The 14,686-nt window shown below is 48.6% G+C and overlaps 2 protein-coding genes across 2 annotated transcripts; both read right to left on the bottom strand.

The window, feature by feature from the left end:
* Nucleotides 1-12,180: 12,180 nt before the first annotated feature.
* LOC148066146 (histone H4) lies at nucleotides 12,181-12,522 on the bottom strand. The gene has a single exon (XM_087807374.1). The coding sequence runs from the start codon at nucleotides 12,508-12,510 to the stop codon at nucleotides 12,199-12,201; it is 312 nt and encodes a 103-aa protein (XP_087663500.1). The 5' UTR covers nucleotides 12,511-12,522; the 3' UTR covers nucleotides 12,181-12,198.
* A 701-nt stretch (nucleotides 12,523-13,223) lies between these two features.
* On the bottom strand, nucleotides 13,224-13,607 carry LOC148066145 (histone H2B.2-like). The gene has a single exon (XM_087807082.1). The coding sequence runs from the start codon at nucleotides 13,605-13,607 to the stop codon at nucleotides 13,236-13,238; it is 372 nt and encodes a 123-aa protein (XP_087663208.1). The 3' UTR covers nucleotides 13,224-13,235.
* Nucleotides 13,608-14,686: the final 1,079 nt, after the last annotated feature.

Genomic DNA, 14,686 nt, shown 5'->3' with positions numbered 1-14,686 from the left:
TCGAGGAGATAGGCCTTAGCGAAGGTAGACGTGGACGCCCAAGAGGCAGCAGAGCAGATATCCTCTGCTGCCACACCCCGCAAAAGAGCCACTGAGGCTGCCACGCCACGGGTGGAATGTGCCCTCAGACCGCTAGGAGCGGATCCACCCGCTGCTCGGTAGGCACGGATAATGGCCGATCTCACCCAATGAGAGAACCTCTGGGGGGAGAGAGCCTCTCCCCGCCGGCATCTACCGTGGCAGACAAAAAGGGCATCAGAGCGCCTAAACTCGGCCACCCTCCGCAAGTAACAGGCCAACGCCCTCACTGGACACAACAGGTGGAGACGCTCCTGACCCGGGTCCGAGTGAGGCGGCGGGTGAAAGGCCCGCAGCGTGAAGGTCGTCGCCCGGAACAAGGAACTCAGAATCTTCGGGCGGAACGCTGGGTTAGGACGCAAAGACACCGAAGACTCCTCGACGCCAAAGGAAAGACACTCAGGGCTAATGGAGAGGGCACAAAGCTCACTTGCTCTCTTCGTGGTTGTTAGTGCCAGAAGGAGCGATACCTTGAAAGACAAGATATCCAATGGGACTTGGTCAAGAGGCTCGAAGGTCGGCCCTGTGAGAGAGTCCAGTACCAACTGGAGATCCCACTGAGGGCTGGAAGGCCTTGCAGGAGGTCGAAGCCTGCAGGCACCCCGCAGGAAACGCGCCACCAAAGGGTGGGCGCGAACCGAAGCACCCTCAAAACCGACATGCCTCGTCGCTATGGCTGATGCGAACACTCTCAGTGTCGCCACAGTCCGCCCGTTATCCAGCAAATGTTGCAGGAAAGACAGGATAGCGGAGACCAAACAAGAGCTGGGGTCCAAGGACCTGTCTGAACACCAGCGGGAGAATATCCCCCACTTTGAGGCATAAAGCCTACGTGTTGATGGGGCCCGGGCGTTCTCCAGCGTGTGGAGAACGTCCGGGTCCAGGGTCCCGATCAGCTCGTCCCGTGCAGGAGCCACACCTTGAGAGGCCGGCCCAGCACCGGGGGCGCTGTCAGTGTCCCCCCCCGCCTGACACAGGGCAGCGGGGCCCCAAGGGATGGCCCACGGGGCCCCGACCGCCATGCGCACCAGCTCTGGGAACCAGAGCGCCCCAGGGGAGTCTGGTGCCACTAGAATTAACCTCAGCCCCCCCCGCCTCGTCCTCCGAATCAGGGGGAGAAGGAGCCGCGGAGGAGGGAAGGCGAACAGCAGACCGACCGGCCACCTCGAATGGGCTAAAGCGTCCACGCCTAGTGGGGGGCGGTCCGAAGCCCTGAGGGAGAACCAAAGAGGGCATTTGAAGTTCTCCTTGCTGGCGAAGAGGTCTGCAACCGGGTGACCGAATCGAGACCAGATCTCGCTTGCCACTGCCTCGGACAGACCCCATTCGTCCTGGACGGCCCCCCTCGACAGTCTGTCCGCTACTGCATTCAGCTCGCCCGGGACGTGCTGGGCTCTGAGCGAAAGCAGGTGACAGTCCGCCCACAGCCAAATCTTCCTTGCCACACACAGAAGGGCTGGGGATCTGACTCCACCTTGGCGATTTACGTACGCCACGGCGGTGGAGCTGTCTGAAAATACTAGGACGTTGGACTGTGACAGTTGGGGAGAGAGGTGAAGCAGGACATTGTGAATTGCCTTCAGCTCTAGCCAGTTTATGTGTCTGAGCACCGGACTGCTCCAGACCCCACTGGCATAGGCCTGACCCGAGGTGCCTCCCCAACCTGTCAGGGAAGCGTCTGTGAACACTTGAGTGTAACGAAGGACGCAACCCAATGGAACTCTCCGCCTGAGGTTGGCGTGAGAGTTCCAGAACTGGATGTCCTGCAAAACCCGAGCGGGAAGGCGCACTTTCCGACCTCTTTCCCGCTTGAGGTCTAGCTTGAGACGACCAAACCATCTCTGAAGCTCCCTCATGTGCAGCAAGCCCAGCCGAACAACCGTGTGGGCTGCCGCCATGAGCCCCAGGAGGGACATAACAGTGCCTGCTGTTGTCACGTGACACCGAGCTTCCAGCAACTGTGTTGTCAGTCGGAGAATGGGCTGGATACGCACGTCCGGGAGGCGCGCGTATCCTTCCTCCGAGTTCAACAGTACCCCCAGGTAAACTAACTGTTGAGCTGGAGTCAGAGCGCTCTTGCTGAGGTTCACTGTGAACCCCAGGGTGGCAATATGGCTCAACACCTTCTGTGTGTGAGCGTAACTTTCTGCCTCTGACCTGGCAAGAATCAACCAGTCGTCCAGATAGGTCAAGATCCTTACCCCACTCACTCTCAAAGGCTCCACTGCCGCTTCCACACACTTGGTGAAGGTCCTGGGTGCCAGAGAGTAGCCGAACGGAAGTCGAGTGTACTGAAACACCCGACCCTCGAGGGCGAAACGCAAGTACTTTCGATGTCTCTTGACTATCGGTATGTGAAAGTACGCGTCGGTCAGGTTGATAGATGTCATCCAATCTCCTGGACATACACCTGAAAGCAGTTTCTTGACCGTCAACATGCGAAACGGGCGGGTAGCTATGAACTTGTTCAAATAGCTGAGGTCCAGAATGGGCCTCCAACCCCCGGTCTTCTTCGCCACGAGGAAGTACCGGGAGTAAAACCCTGACATCATCTCGGCTGCAGGGACCAGTTCTACGACCTCCTTCTGCAGCAGAGTAGACACCTCGTTTCTCAGACAGGATAGTTTCTCCTGCTCCACCATACGCGTCCAGAGAATCCCTGAAAAACGCGGGGGTTGACGGGCAAACTGTAGCGCATAGCCCCGCCTGATTACTCCCCCCAGCCAAGTGGGTCCTAGAAGTAAAACCAGGCGACTCCAAGCCGAATAATGTTCTGTCAGAACCGCAGCCCTGGCGAACCTTGGGTAGTCCTCCGGCCCGCCCCCCATGGACGGGCCGTAGACGAAAGGGCATCACACAAGCCGCGTCTCTATCTCTTGAATCCACAGAGCATGTACTCGAGTTGGATTCACTAGAACCCCCACTCTCATACATAAAAGCCGGCTCTGTGGGAGAAGCGCGCAAGTGCGCGTGAGACACCTCAGATGCGCGTCGTGCGTGTTTCCTTCCCCCCCCGGAAGTCTTCCCAACTCCCTGAGCACTTCTTAGTGTCACCGGAGCTGACAAAACCCGCGATGTGGAGGAAAGCGCTGGAGAATTAACCCGGAGCTGAAGTGAGTTAGGTCGCGCGCGCGTCGGCACCGCATCACTCACCCGGTCCCGTACATTCTCCAGCCCCGCTGGCGGTCCCGATCTGTTCGTCACTCGTGAGATCCGACCGCCACGCACCTCTCCAGTTGATCGACCAGACGGGACGGAAGTTCCTCGCCCTCGCCTGGTCTCAGAACGGCGAAAAAAACTCGCGCGTAAAAACACCAGGTTGCGTCAGTTCCATGGCGCTTCTCCGCCGCCAAACGTGACGTCCTCCACGGTGCCAGTGTTTGTAGACAGCGCTGTGGGGGAAGGAACAACCTCCGGTTAACATAGACATGTCCGGACAAGTTCCACTCACCTCATCAGCTGTCACGCTCTGTCGGGCACGAGCGCTGGTCGACGCGGAAGTAAACACAGCTGATTCAGCAGGTCTCGCGGACCTCTGCTCGTCTGTAAACAAAACACATGTGGTTGGAGTCTGCCCCTCATTCGTGTGGACAGACTCCGTTATTGCAGTCTCGGTATGACCCGGACGAAGGGGTTTAAAACCTCCTTCGGACTGTGTTATGAGAGGAAAATCACGCCGTCTATGAACGGCGGAGCATGTTAGCTTAGCATTAGCGGCGAAAGTTTCTAATGACGCCTGTGAATACGTCACACTCACAGGCGGAAACACATGCACGCTACCAACATCTCTCTCAGAACGAACCACAGAAAACGTCATACGTTCTCTTGTTTTATTCCCGACACATTCCCTTGAATGAATAGGGTGGAGGAGCCCTCGGCCGTCGACTCTGCTGCGGCTGCTGGCTCCCCGGCTCGCGCTGCGGATCTTGGCGACGCTCACTCGTCGCACGCCGCCGCTGTTGCCGATGTTGTTGGTGCTGCTGGGGTGGCTGGTCTCTGGTGACGCTTCCCCCCAGCACCAGATGATGATGCCGACGAACGGGATCTCCGTCTCCGCGTATCCCCGTCGCGCATCGTCATCACGCCAAACGTGACGTCATCCATGACGTTTCTCCGCCAAACGTGACGTCATCCATGGCGCCGGGATTTTCTTGACAACGCTCATCGGCGGTCAAACCCCGTCAGCGCATGTCAACACGGAAGTAAACACAGCTGATCAAGCCGGTCTCGTGGACATTTGCTTATCAGGCCGACGAACGGGATCTTCTCCGCGTATCCTCGTCGCGCCTCGTCATCACGCCCATGCAGGTGATGGCGGAGCTGCGCCGCCTCCTGCCGGGCCATTCCTCTCAATGGTGCGTCCGTTCCATGGCGTTTCTCCGCCAAACGTGACGTCATCCATGACGTTTCTCCGCCAAACGTGACGTCATCCATGGCGCCGGGATTTTTTTGACAACGCTCATCGGCGGTCAAACCCCGTCAGCGCATGTCAACACGGAAGTGAAGTAAACACAGCTGATCAAGCCGGTCTCGTGGACATTTGCTTATCTGGAAACAAAGCACATGGTTGGAGTCTGCCCTTCATTCGTGTGGACAGACTCCGTTATTACAGTCTCGGTATGACCCGGACGAAGGGGTTTAAAACCTCCTCCGAACTGTGTTCTGAGAGGAAACTCTCGCCGTCTATGAACGGCGGAGCATGTTAGCTTAGCATTAGCGGCGAAAGTCTCTAATGACGCCTGTGAATACGTCACACTCACAGGCGGAGCCACATGCACACTAATACCTCTCAAGTGAACCCGTCGAGTGCGCTGCAGGAGGGCCATGAGACCTGCAAGAGATACTCACCTGATCGCTCTCGCATACCCCATGGTCGACTCCATGCAGCGAGCCAGTCGTCCTCCTCGTCGACATCTGTTCATGACCGATGGACGACTCAGCTCGACTCATCAGGGCCCAACACGTTGGAACGTGAGCTTGTCGAGTGCAGCGCACAGGACTGCCGTGTTGTTATTTTAAACAACACGGCAGTCCTGTGTTGATCATAATCATGATCTGAGGCGGCGTGGGTCGACAAGCCTCGAACGCTTCCCAACACTGTCAAAAGCCGTGGGAAGCGCTCGGAAGGCCACATAATCATCCCGTGTGATTTGGGCCTCTAGGCAAACGAAGCAGACATGTGTGTCTCCTCTTCAGGGAGTCTTCGTGCACACATGGTTCACTTCAATATTCATTCGCCATCATTACATTCCACTGTCAGGAGCTTTCTCGCTGAGTTGAAAAAGGAGAAAGTGCGGCGGGTGCTGCCCGCCTTTATAGGAAGGTACTGCCCCCTGCTGGGTGGCGAGTTCATTAAGCTTTCTCAGAGACGAGGCGGTGCCTCGGGGTAAACCCATAGCGAAGCCGTTGGAGGGCGGAGCACCAATGAAGCAGAACTTCACCTCTTTGTTGTCGTCAGCGCTCGTTCTCGCAGATATCTTCCTCGTTTTTCTCCTATAAAAGTTGTCAAATGCATGAAAACATCTTTAAACCATGTTGTTAATGTAGATGTGTCTTCTCGTCTTGCATCTAAATGTATTTAAAATGACTTTTCTTGACTTATGTGGAAACATTTGACGTTTGATTAAAGTAGCAAACACACACTAACAGGCTTCACTTGAATCTCTACCTGCTGCTCGACTACACTTAACATTGTTTTCCAAACATAAAATAAATCTAATCGCTAATTAATAACGATATAAGAAGTTATGTTTTTTCTGTCTGCCCTGAAACACTGTTCATTATCTTTCTCCTTTACCTTTTACTAAATTCAATTTGCAAATAAAGATATTTTAATCCACCATTTCGGTAATAATTACATATATTATTTAAAAGATGTATTTTTTAAGATTTGATATTAATGATAAGTCCTATCGTGAATACAGGTGAAAATAGATGCGACTGAAAGTGAACTTGGATCTAAACATGACTCATGTCTTCATACATGTAACTGAATAATGAGTGTGTTATTGACAGCGTTTGTTTGATACTTTATTTTCACTACAACATGTCACACACTTTCAGGTGCTGCCTGATGTCATGTTCGGTTTTTAACAAGACAAAAAAACTTGTCTGGATGTCAACACCTGAAGGTCTAGGGGTTTAACCTTCAAATAGTTCAACATCGAGTAGCTTTGAAAACAACATGGGAAATGATTTGTCTCGTCACTACAGAATACAATAATGAAACAAGATAACACACGAAATAAACCATAGAAAAACAGAACCAAGCTCGAAGGCAGACATTCTCTGGTGCCTTAAGTGTTTTAAGCCACTTTTATTTAGATAGTTGATACTCAGCTCCCTCTTTCAGGGCTCTTTCAGAGCTCCCTCTTTCTACCTACTTTTTATCACACTTTTTCCATTTTTCTGGCGTCTTTTTAATTTTTTCTTTAGAATGGTCGGATCTTGTTGCCGTTGTGCACAAAACGAGACCACTTTTACAACTTTTGCCTTCGGTTTTCTACTACTTTCGTCACTTTTTGGAACTCCGTCGGCAGACACGCTCAGCGGGTCTATTGTTTACACCAGGGATCAGCTGTTGGGGTTGCGCAACACCGCTCTCTCTCTTCCCGTGGAAATCAAGAGAAAAAGACGCGGATGCAGAGCAGGTCGGATGAAACAAGAGAAGAAGCGTAAGTTCCGTCCCTTTATTCCATCGATCATCATGGGAAATGTACGTTCGATCGTGAATAAAACGGACGAGCTCGCTGCGCTGACCCGGCATCAGAGAGACTTCCGGGAGAGCAGCCTTCTATGTTTCACGGAGACCTGGCTGACGGAGAAGATCCCAGACTCTGTTGTTTCCCTGGAGGGGTTCAAGATGGTGCGTGCGGACCGGGACATGGACGGAAAGAGGAGAGGAGGAGGAGTGGCGGTGTTTATTAATGAGAGATGGAGCGATCCCGCGCATGTCTCCATTAAAGAACAAGTGTGCACTAAGGACATAGAGTGTGTTGCGGTGGGCATCCGCCCGTATTACATCCCGAGGGAGTTCTCACATGTGATTGTGTTCACTGTTTACATTCCTCCCTCTGCGGACGCAGCCGCAGCGAGCGAGAGGCTGAGCGCCTCAGTGTCGGACCTGCAGCTCAAACACCCGAACTCTCTCCTGCTCATTAACGGGGATTTCAACCATGCCTCACTCTCCTCCATTCTTCCCACCTTCACACAATACGTGAAGTGCCACACCCGGGAGGACAAGACTCTGGACCTTTTATGGGCGCAGTTTTAGTGTATCTGCCAATCAAATGAGGTCTGAATCGGCAGATCTGTTGTGTGGAGTCCCTCAAGGTTCTGTTCTGGGTCCTTTATTGTTTTTGCTGTACTTGATTCCCCTTGGTAAAATCATTCAGAGATTTCCAGATGTTTCTTATCACATTTTTGCTGATGACATCCAGCTCTACTGCTCTTTTGACCCAACTGAGCCCCAAAGGCTGAACAGCTTAGTCAATTGTTTGCTAGAAATCAAACAATAGCTGAGTGAAAACACTTTACAGCTTAATGTGGACAAAACTGAAACTCTGGTGATTGCTCCTGATGATAAGATTCCAGGGTTGAGTCAGTACTTGGGTGACTTAGGTCAGTCTGTCAAACTGAGCCTGAGAAACCTGGGTGTTGTATTTGATAAAGACATGTCTCTTGTTCAACACTGCAGAAAACTGACCAGAAACTGTTTCCTTCCACTGAGAAAAATCTCTAAACTTAGGAAAATGTTGTCACAACATGATCTGGAGCTTGTAATCCATGCGTTTGTTTCTTCTCGTCTATTGTAACAGTTTGTTTTCATGTCTTAACAAGAAGGAGCTGTCTCGTCTGCAGTTGATTCAGAACTCTGCAGCGAGAATTCTGACCCGCTCAAGTAGGAGAACTCACATTTCTCCGATCCTTAAAACTCTTCACTGGCTTCCAGTTTCTTTCAGGCTCCTCCTTACATCACTGATCTGATCCAGCCTTACACCCCAGCTCGGTCTCTGAGGTCTGTGGATCAGAATCTACTTATGGTTCCACGCACACGGCTCAGGACCAGAGGAGAGAAATCTTTTCAGGCTGTTGCTCCTAAGCTTTGGAACAATCTTCCTCTCTCTTTGCGCTTGATGGAGTCTACTGACTCCTTTAAGAAACACCTTAAGACGTTTCTATTTGTTCAGGCTTTTCCTTGAATTTCTCGAACTCCTGTGTTGTTCTCGGTGTTGTCTTGATCTTTGAAGTATGTACTGTTTTGAGTATTGTTTTGATTGTTAAAGCGCTTTGTGACCCTGGTCTCGAAAAGCGCTATATAAATAAATATTAATTACTTACTTACTTACTTTTATATGCAAATGTAAAAGGTGCCTACACCTCCATCCCCCTACCCCCCCTCGGCCGCTCTGATCACAACCTGATACGTCTGCGACCTGAATACACTCCCATGGTGAGGAGACAGCCTGCACAGAAAAGAACTGTTAAGATGTGGAATGATGAAGCCAAGGAGAGGCTGAGAGACTGCTTTGAGTCTTTTGGACTGGAGCGTGTTCTCTCATGGTGATGACATCGACACCTTCAATGACCATTCCACGGATTACATAAAGTTCTGTGAGGGCAACGTCACGCCGACCCGCAAGGTGCGGTGCTTTGCCAACACCAAGCCATGGGTGACCCCTCAACTTCAAGTTCTGCTGAACAAGAAGAAGAGGGTGTTTGCTTCAGGGAGCAGAGAGGAGCCTAAGGAGGTCCAGCGTGAACTCAAGAAGGCGATCAGGATGGCCAAGGACGAATACAAGAGGAAACTGGAGGAGCAACTGGCGCAGGGCAACACAAGGGATGTGGAAAGGCCTGAAGAACATCTCAGGTCATGGCCAGAGTGGAGCCAGAGCCACAGCAGGGGGAGACCAAAGATGGGCCACTGAACTGAACCAGTATTTCAACCGGTTTGATCAGGGCCCCCCTCCCCCCTCCACCTCTCCCCCTCATTCTTCACAAAGCTGTTTTTCCCCTGCTTCAGCCCCCTCCCCCCAACTGTTCTCACCTCCAAGCCACCTTTCTCCCCCCCAACACGCCCTACTGCCTCAGCTGCCCAACCCCCCACAGCCACCTCTCTCTGTTACATCTGAACAGGTGAGGAGAGAATTAAGGCGACTGAAGATCAGGAAAGCTTGTTAGGGGTTTTTGTGTTTCCATGAACCGACCCCTCCCCAGCCTCGTACGTGGTGATGGAATGAAGGACAGACACATGGATGAGTTTAAGAAAAATGCTCGTTTAGTGAATTATGCAAAAGTCAGAGACAAACTTACGTGAACACGGGCGCTAGCAAGCAGAGAGATCTATCGCAGACGTCTTCGAATGCCAGAACGCAAAGATCAGACAAAATGGTGGATCTTTATAGTAGAATATTCAGGTTAACGCCTCTAGTCAAATGTGAATGTAGGATTGGTCAGTAAGTGTAAACATTTGATTCTAAGATGGCCGGTCGCACGTGATCGTAGTGGAAATTTACCAAAAGTTGTTGTTTTCAAGAATCTGTTCCCAGCGACTTGTGTCCTTCAGAGTGAATTCTCAAACAGGTGTCCAGACGTCCTGGAATCTGGGATTGTTTAATCTTTCTGTGTGTGCAAGGCTTTGTGACCTCGGCCTTTGAGTTGTGAACCTGAGTTTAGTTTAAGTGAATGCAATGCAAGAATAGGATTATTTAATATGAATTAAATATGTAAGATTATCAGTTAATCAAGTGACTATTTGAAATGTGTGTTAAATCTAGGTGATTGATTACAGTAAAGTTGTCATTTCCTTACAAGCTGCTGGACCAGATGGACTCAGCCCCAGACTGCTCAGGGACTGTGCTGATCAACTTTGTGAGTTGGTCACACACATCTTCAACCTGAGCCTCAAACTGGAGAAGGTCCAGTGGAAGACCTCCTGTGTGGTTCCGGTTCCCAAGGCGGTACACGCGAAGGAGCCGAGCCACTTCAGACCAGTCGCCCTGACCTCCCATCTGATGAAGACCTTGGAGAGGCTGGTACTCCGCGAGCTACGCACGACGGTGAGCTCTGCGTTGGATCCGCTGCAGTTCGCCTACAGGCCAAAGATGGGGGTGGACGACGCCGTCATCTACCTGCAGCACCGGGCACTTACTCATCTGGAAGCCGCCGGTAGCACTGTGAGAGTCATGTTTTTTGACTTCTCAAGTGCTTTCAACACCATCCAGCCGGCGCTGCTAAGGAAGAAGATGGAGGACGCAGGAGTTGGGACACAGCTGGCAGCATGGACGATGGACTACCTCACCAACAGGCCGCAGTATGTGAGGCTGCAGGACTGCAGGTCTGAGGTGACCATCTGCAGCACCGGGGTGCCTCAAGGGACAGTGCTGTCACCTTTCCTTTTTTCCCTCTACACGGCGGACTTTACCTATGACTCCAGCAGCTGTCACCTCCAGAAGTTTTCCGACGACTCGGCCATTGTGGGCTGCGTGTCTGGGGGGGCGAGCTGGAGTACAGGTCAGTCATCAAGGACTTTGTTGACTGGTGTGAGAGCAACTACCTTTGCTTAAACACCGGTAAGACAAGGGAGATGGTGATTGACTTCAGGAAAAAGTCTCCACCACATCAACCGGTGAGTATCCAGGGCTCGGACATTGAGCTAGTGGACAGCTTCAAATACCTGGGTGTTCACCTCAACAATAAACTGAACTGGTCCACACACATCAACGCCGTGTATAAGAAGGGCCGAAGTCGCCTCCACCTCCTGGGGAGACTGAGGTCCTTCGGAGTGTGCAGACCACTTTTAAGGACCTTTTATGACTCTGTGGTAGCCTCTGCTATCCACTACGCTGTGGTCTGCTGGGGAGCAGGCAGCACAAACCGGGACAGGAAGAGATTGAACAGGCTGGTCACGAAGGCCGGCTCTGTCCTGGGCCGCTCGCTGGACTCGGTGGAGGAGGTGGGAGAGAGGAGGACACTCTCCAGACTATCCTCCATCAGGGACAACGCTCTTCACCCACTGCACCTGACCGTGGAGGAGCTGGCCAGCTCCTTCAGTGGCAGGCTCAGGCACCCCCAGTGTAGGACGGAGCGTTATAGAAGGTCCTTCATCCCAACTGGTGTCAGGATATTTAACTCTCTACTTTAAATATCCTGATGCTAATCCGTAGTGTGTTTTTCTTCTGCTTTTTATTTTATTTTTTTTCCGTTTTTTATTTCTATTTTATTTTATTTTTATTCTATTTTATTTTGTTAATAGTGTCAAATTTCTAATTTTGTAAATAATTTGTATATTCTTATGATTGTTTTATTTTGTATTATCTCTTTTATTATTTATTTTTTCCTTGCACTTTATTTTTTTCAACTGCGCTGTTGTGAAAGTGTGTTTCCCCTCTGGGGATGAATAAAGCTTTTCTATTCAAATGTGATCTTAAACCAACATAATTGTTAAAATAAAATAAATTAAGATTCTGACAAGAAATGAAAGTTTGATTCAAGATGTTGGATATTTCTTGTTACCTTCAGGGCTGACCTTGGTTGTGAGAAGGTTGTAGGCAGGACAAATGCCAGGTGCTTGCCAATGCAGAGCTGCATCAGTTGGACTTAACAAAAGTTGATGTTTGTAGCTCTGTCTTGGCTCGTTTTTCGCCCTAACCCTTTCAATAGATTTAAACATTTGACTTTATAGTTGCATTTTGTGGAGTCATGGTGTTCGTGTTCTATTGTTGCAACAGAAAATTCTGCTTAGTCATTCATTTTAATCCACCTACTGCAGGTTCTAAAATGTATGCTTTGTACTTTTTTTTGACAAATGTCACGTATGAAACAAGTTGGTCATCGTAAAAACTTAATGCAATGACATTGTGATGATGGAATGTGGAGGCATAAATGTAAAAGCATGTATACCATTATTGCAAATATCAAAATCATTTTACATGCATCTTTCTAAATTGAAAACATGCTTTGCAAATACAATGTATAAGGGTTTCATCAAGACAGTTATATTGCATGATCCCTACTTTTACTTATGGTCAAATATAACAAATTTGCGAACAAGAATAAAGCTTAGTAAAGGAAGTGTGTGGCTCTTAAAAGAACCTTTGGGTCAGTTTTTGTTGATGATATTTAACCTCCGAATCCGTACAGAGTGCGTCCCTGTCTCTTCAGAGCGTAGACCACATCCATGGCGGTCACGGTCTTCCTCTTAGCGTGCTCGGTGTAGGTGACAGCGTCACGGATGACGTTCTCCAGGAACACCTTGAGAACTCCGCGGGTCTCCTCGTAGATCAAGCCGGAGATACGCTTCACTCCACCACGGCGAGCCAGACGGCGGATGGCGGGTTTGGTGATTCCCTGGATGTTATCGCGGAGAACCTTGCGATGACGCTTGGCGCCTCCTTTTCCGAGTCCTTTGCCGCCTTTTCCTCGACCAGACATTGTAGTAGTTCGAGTGTTCAAACTGTGAGTGTTCAGCGAGAGTGAAGTCGCATCATTTATATCAACTAGGCGGACGTTTTCGAAGACAGGGGCAGTGCCCTTAAAAAAAAAAATGTGGTGACGTCACTTGCTTCAGGCATCAGCTGGAACCGTTTTAAAGATGGTTTTACTTTATATCAAATTCAGGCTCACATTTATTTATAAAAATGAATTCTTTTAATTCACATTCGTAATAATTTTGGATAATATGTCTATGACAAGAAAATGAACTTTGTGATCCTAAAATGGACGTCACTTACTCTTGCGTGCTTTATCATCAGTTTAATATTTAAATAAAAATGTTGTGAAAATAATGTGGAATCCATTTAAATTATTCTCAATCATGAACATCTGCATTTAACACCTAATGTCTTTTTTTTTCCCCAAATATATTTGCACTTTGCGAGTTACAAAGCGCAAAATTAATTAAATGGTTGGTCAATTATTAGAGTAGATTGAATTGATAAAACATGCTTGGGAGGTGAATTCTAACAAAAGATAGGAGTTACTTTAAAGGTGAATACTTGTAGATGTTAGATTGTTGATGTCTTACACACATTTGTTTCCACTTACAGGAATTTAGTGGATATTCTACAACCATTGTGATTAAAATTATTGCGTTGCGGTGAGGCTCGTTAGAGGTAGTGGTGGCTCTGAAAAGAGCCGTTGGGTTGTTTGAAAGAGGTTTACTTGGAGCTGGTGTACTTGGTAACAGCCTTGGTGCCTTCAGACACGGCGTGCTTGGCCAGTTCACCGGGGAGGAGCAGACGCACAGCGGTCTGGATCTCCCGGGAAGAGATGGTGGAGCGTTTGTTGTAGTGAGCGAGACGAGAAGCTTCACCGGCGATGCGCTCGAAGATGTCGTTGACGAACGAGTTCATGATGCCCATGGCCTTGGAGGAGATGCCGGTGTCGGGGTGGACCTGCTTCAGCACCTTGTACACGTAGATGGCGTAGCTCTCCTTCCTGGACTTCCTCCTCTTCTTGCCGCCCTTAACGGCGGTCTTGGTGACGGCTTTCTTGGAGCCCTTCTTAGGTGCGGGTTTTGGTTCAGGCATGTTGATGCGAGACGGGATCTAATGTTTGACATGGGCCGAGCAACCATTTTATATGCTGCAGTGCAGCTGTCGTAGCTTTGTTTTGATTGGCTAGTTTGAAAAATGGCGGTTGGGGGTTGGTTTTTTTACTGTCAATGGTCCACAAAGTCGCACAAATATAAATAATAAAAGAAGATCCACCTTCACAGAAGTTGCTCATATGTAACAATGATGCTTTCATAAGTTAAATACATGTTTCTGATGCTTTAAAAGCATGATTGCATTTTTGACAGCTTAGAGGATTTTTTATTTCATATAACCATGATCTTTTTTTAGTTGGAGCGTTTTCAGTTAAATCACTTTGTTTTAAATATTAATCGAGATGCAAAACATAACACGGCTTCACATAATCAACAAGTAATTCACTTGAAACGCTTTTTAAATAATGCACTAAAAAAAATAAACTACACAAAACACGAAATATTTGCATTTATAACTTTAACAATCAATAAGCAAAACATACCAAATATGTTTACCTTGTTCTGTTAATAGGTGACATATGATTATGAAACTTTCTCCCCCTATTTGTACTACTTGCCCATTTAATAAATCCTTACTTAATATGGAATAAAAACAAAACTTGCGGAAATAATTGAAGAAAATTGGCAAAAACGTTTGGATAGAAGAAAAGGTAGATGGCTATTCAGGATAAAAAACAAAAGAAAACAATTAAGAAACAATAACATCAAGGTTAAGATTTGGAATCACAAACACTATAGTTAGCAAAGATACTCTTTTGACATGTGATGTAATAATTAAGATGTAGTAGTTACCAGAAAAATACTAATAAGTAATAATAGATCAATGATTATACGAGATCATGGAAATCTAGGAAACCAACGACACGCAGTCTAGTGTCTCATACACCAAATTAAATTTAATATATACATCACAGCCTCCAGAAACACTTTTAGCATTATAAGACTAGACATGACTTTTCGTTTACATGAAAAGAAAACATGTTTGTTCTGTATATAGTTGACATATGAAGCCTTCTCATCAGATCAATTTGATCCAGCAGTCAGTTGTAAGTGTGCAGG

This window comes from Callionymus lyra, chromosome 14 (assembly GCF_982586985.1).
Source record: "Callionymus lyra chromosome 14, fCalLyr1.hap1.1, whole genome shotgun sequence".
Classification (NCBI taxonomy): domain Eukaryota; kingdom Metazoa; phylum Chordata; class Actinopteri; order Syngnathiformes; family Callionymidae; genus Callionymus; species Callionymus lyra.
The sequence above is the reverse complement of the archived record's forward strand: the minus strand, read 5'-3'. Positions and strand labels throughout refer to the sequence as shown.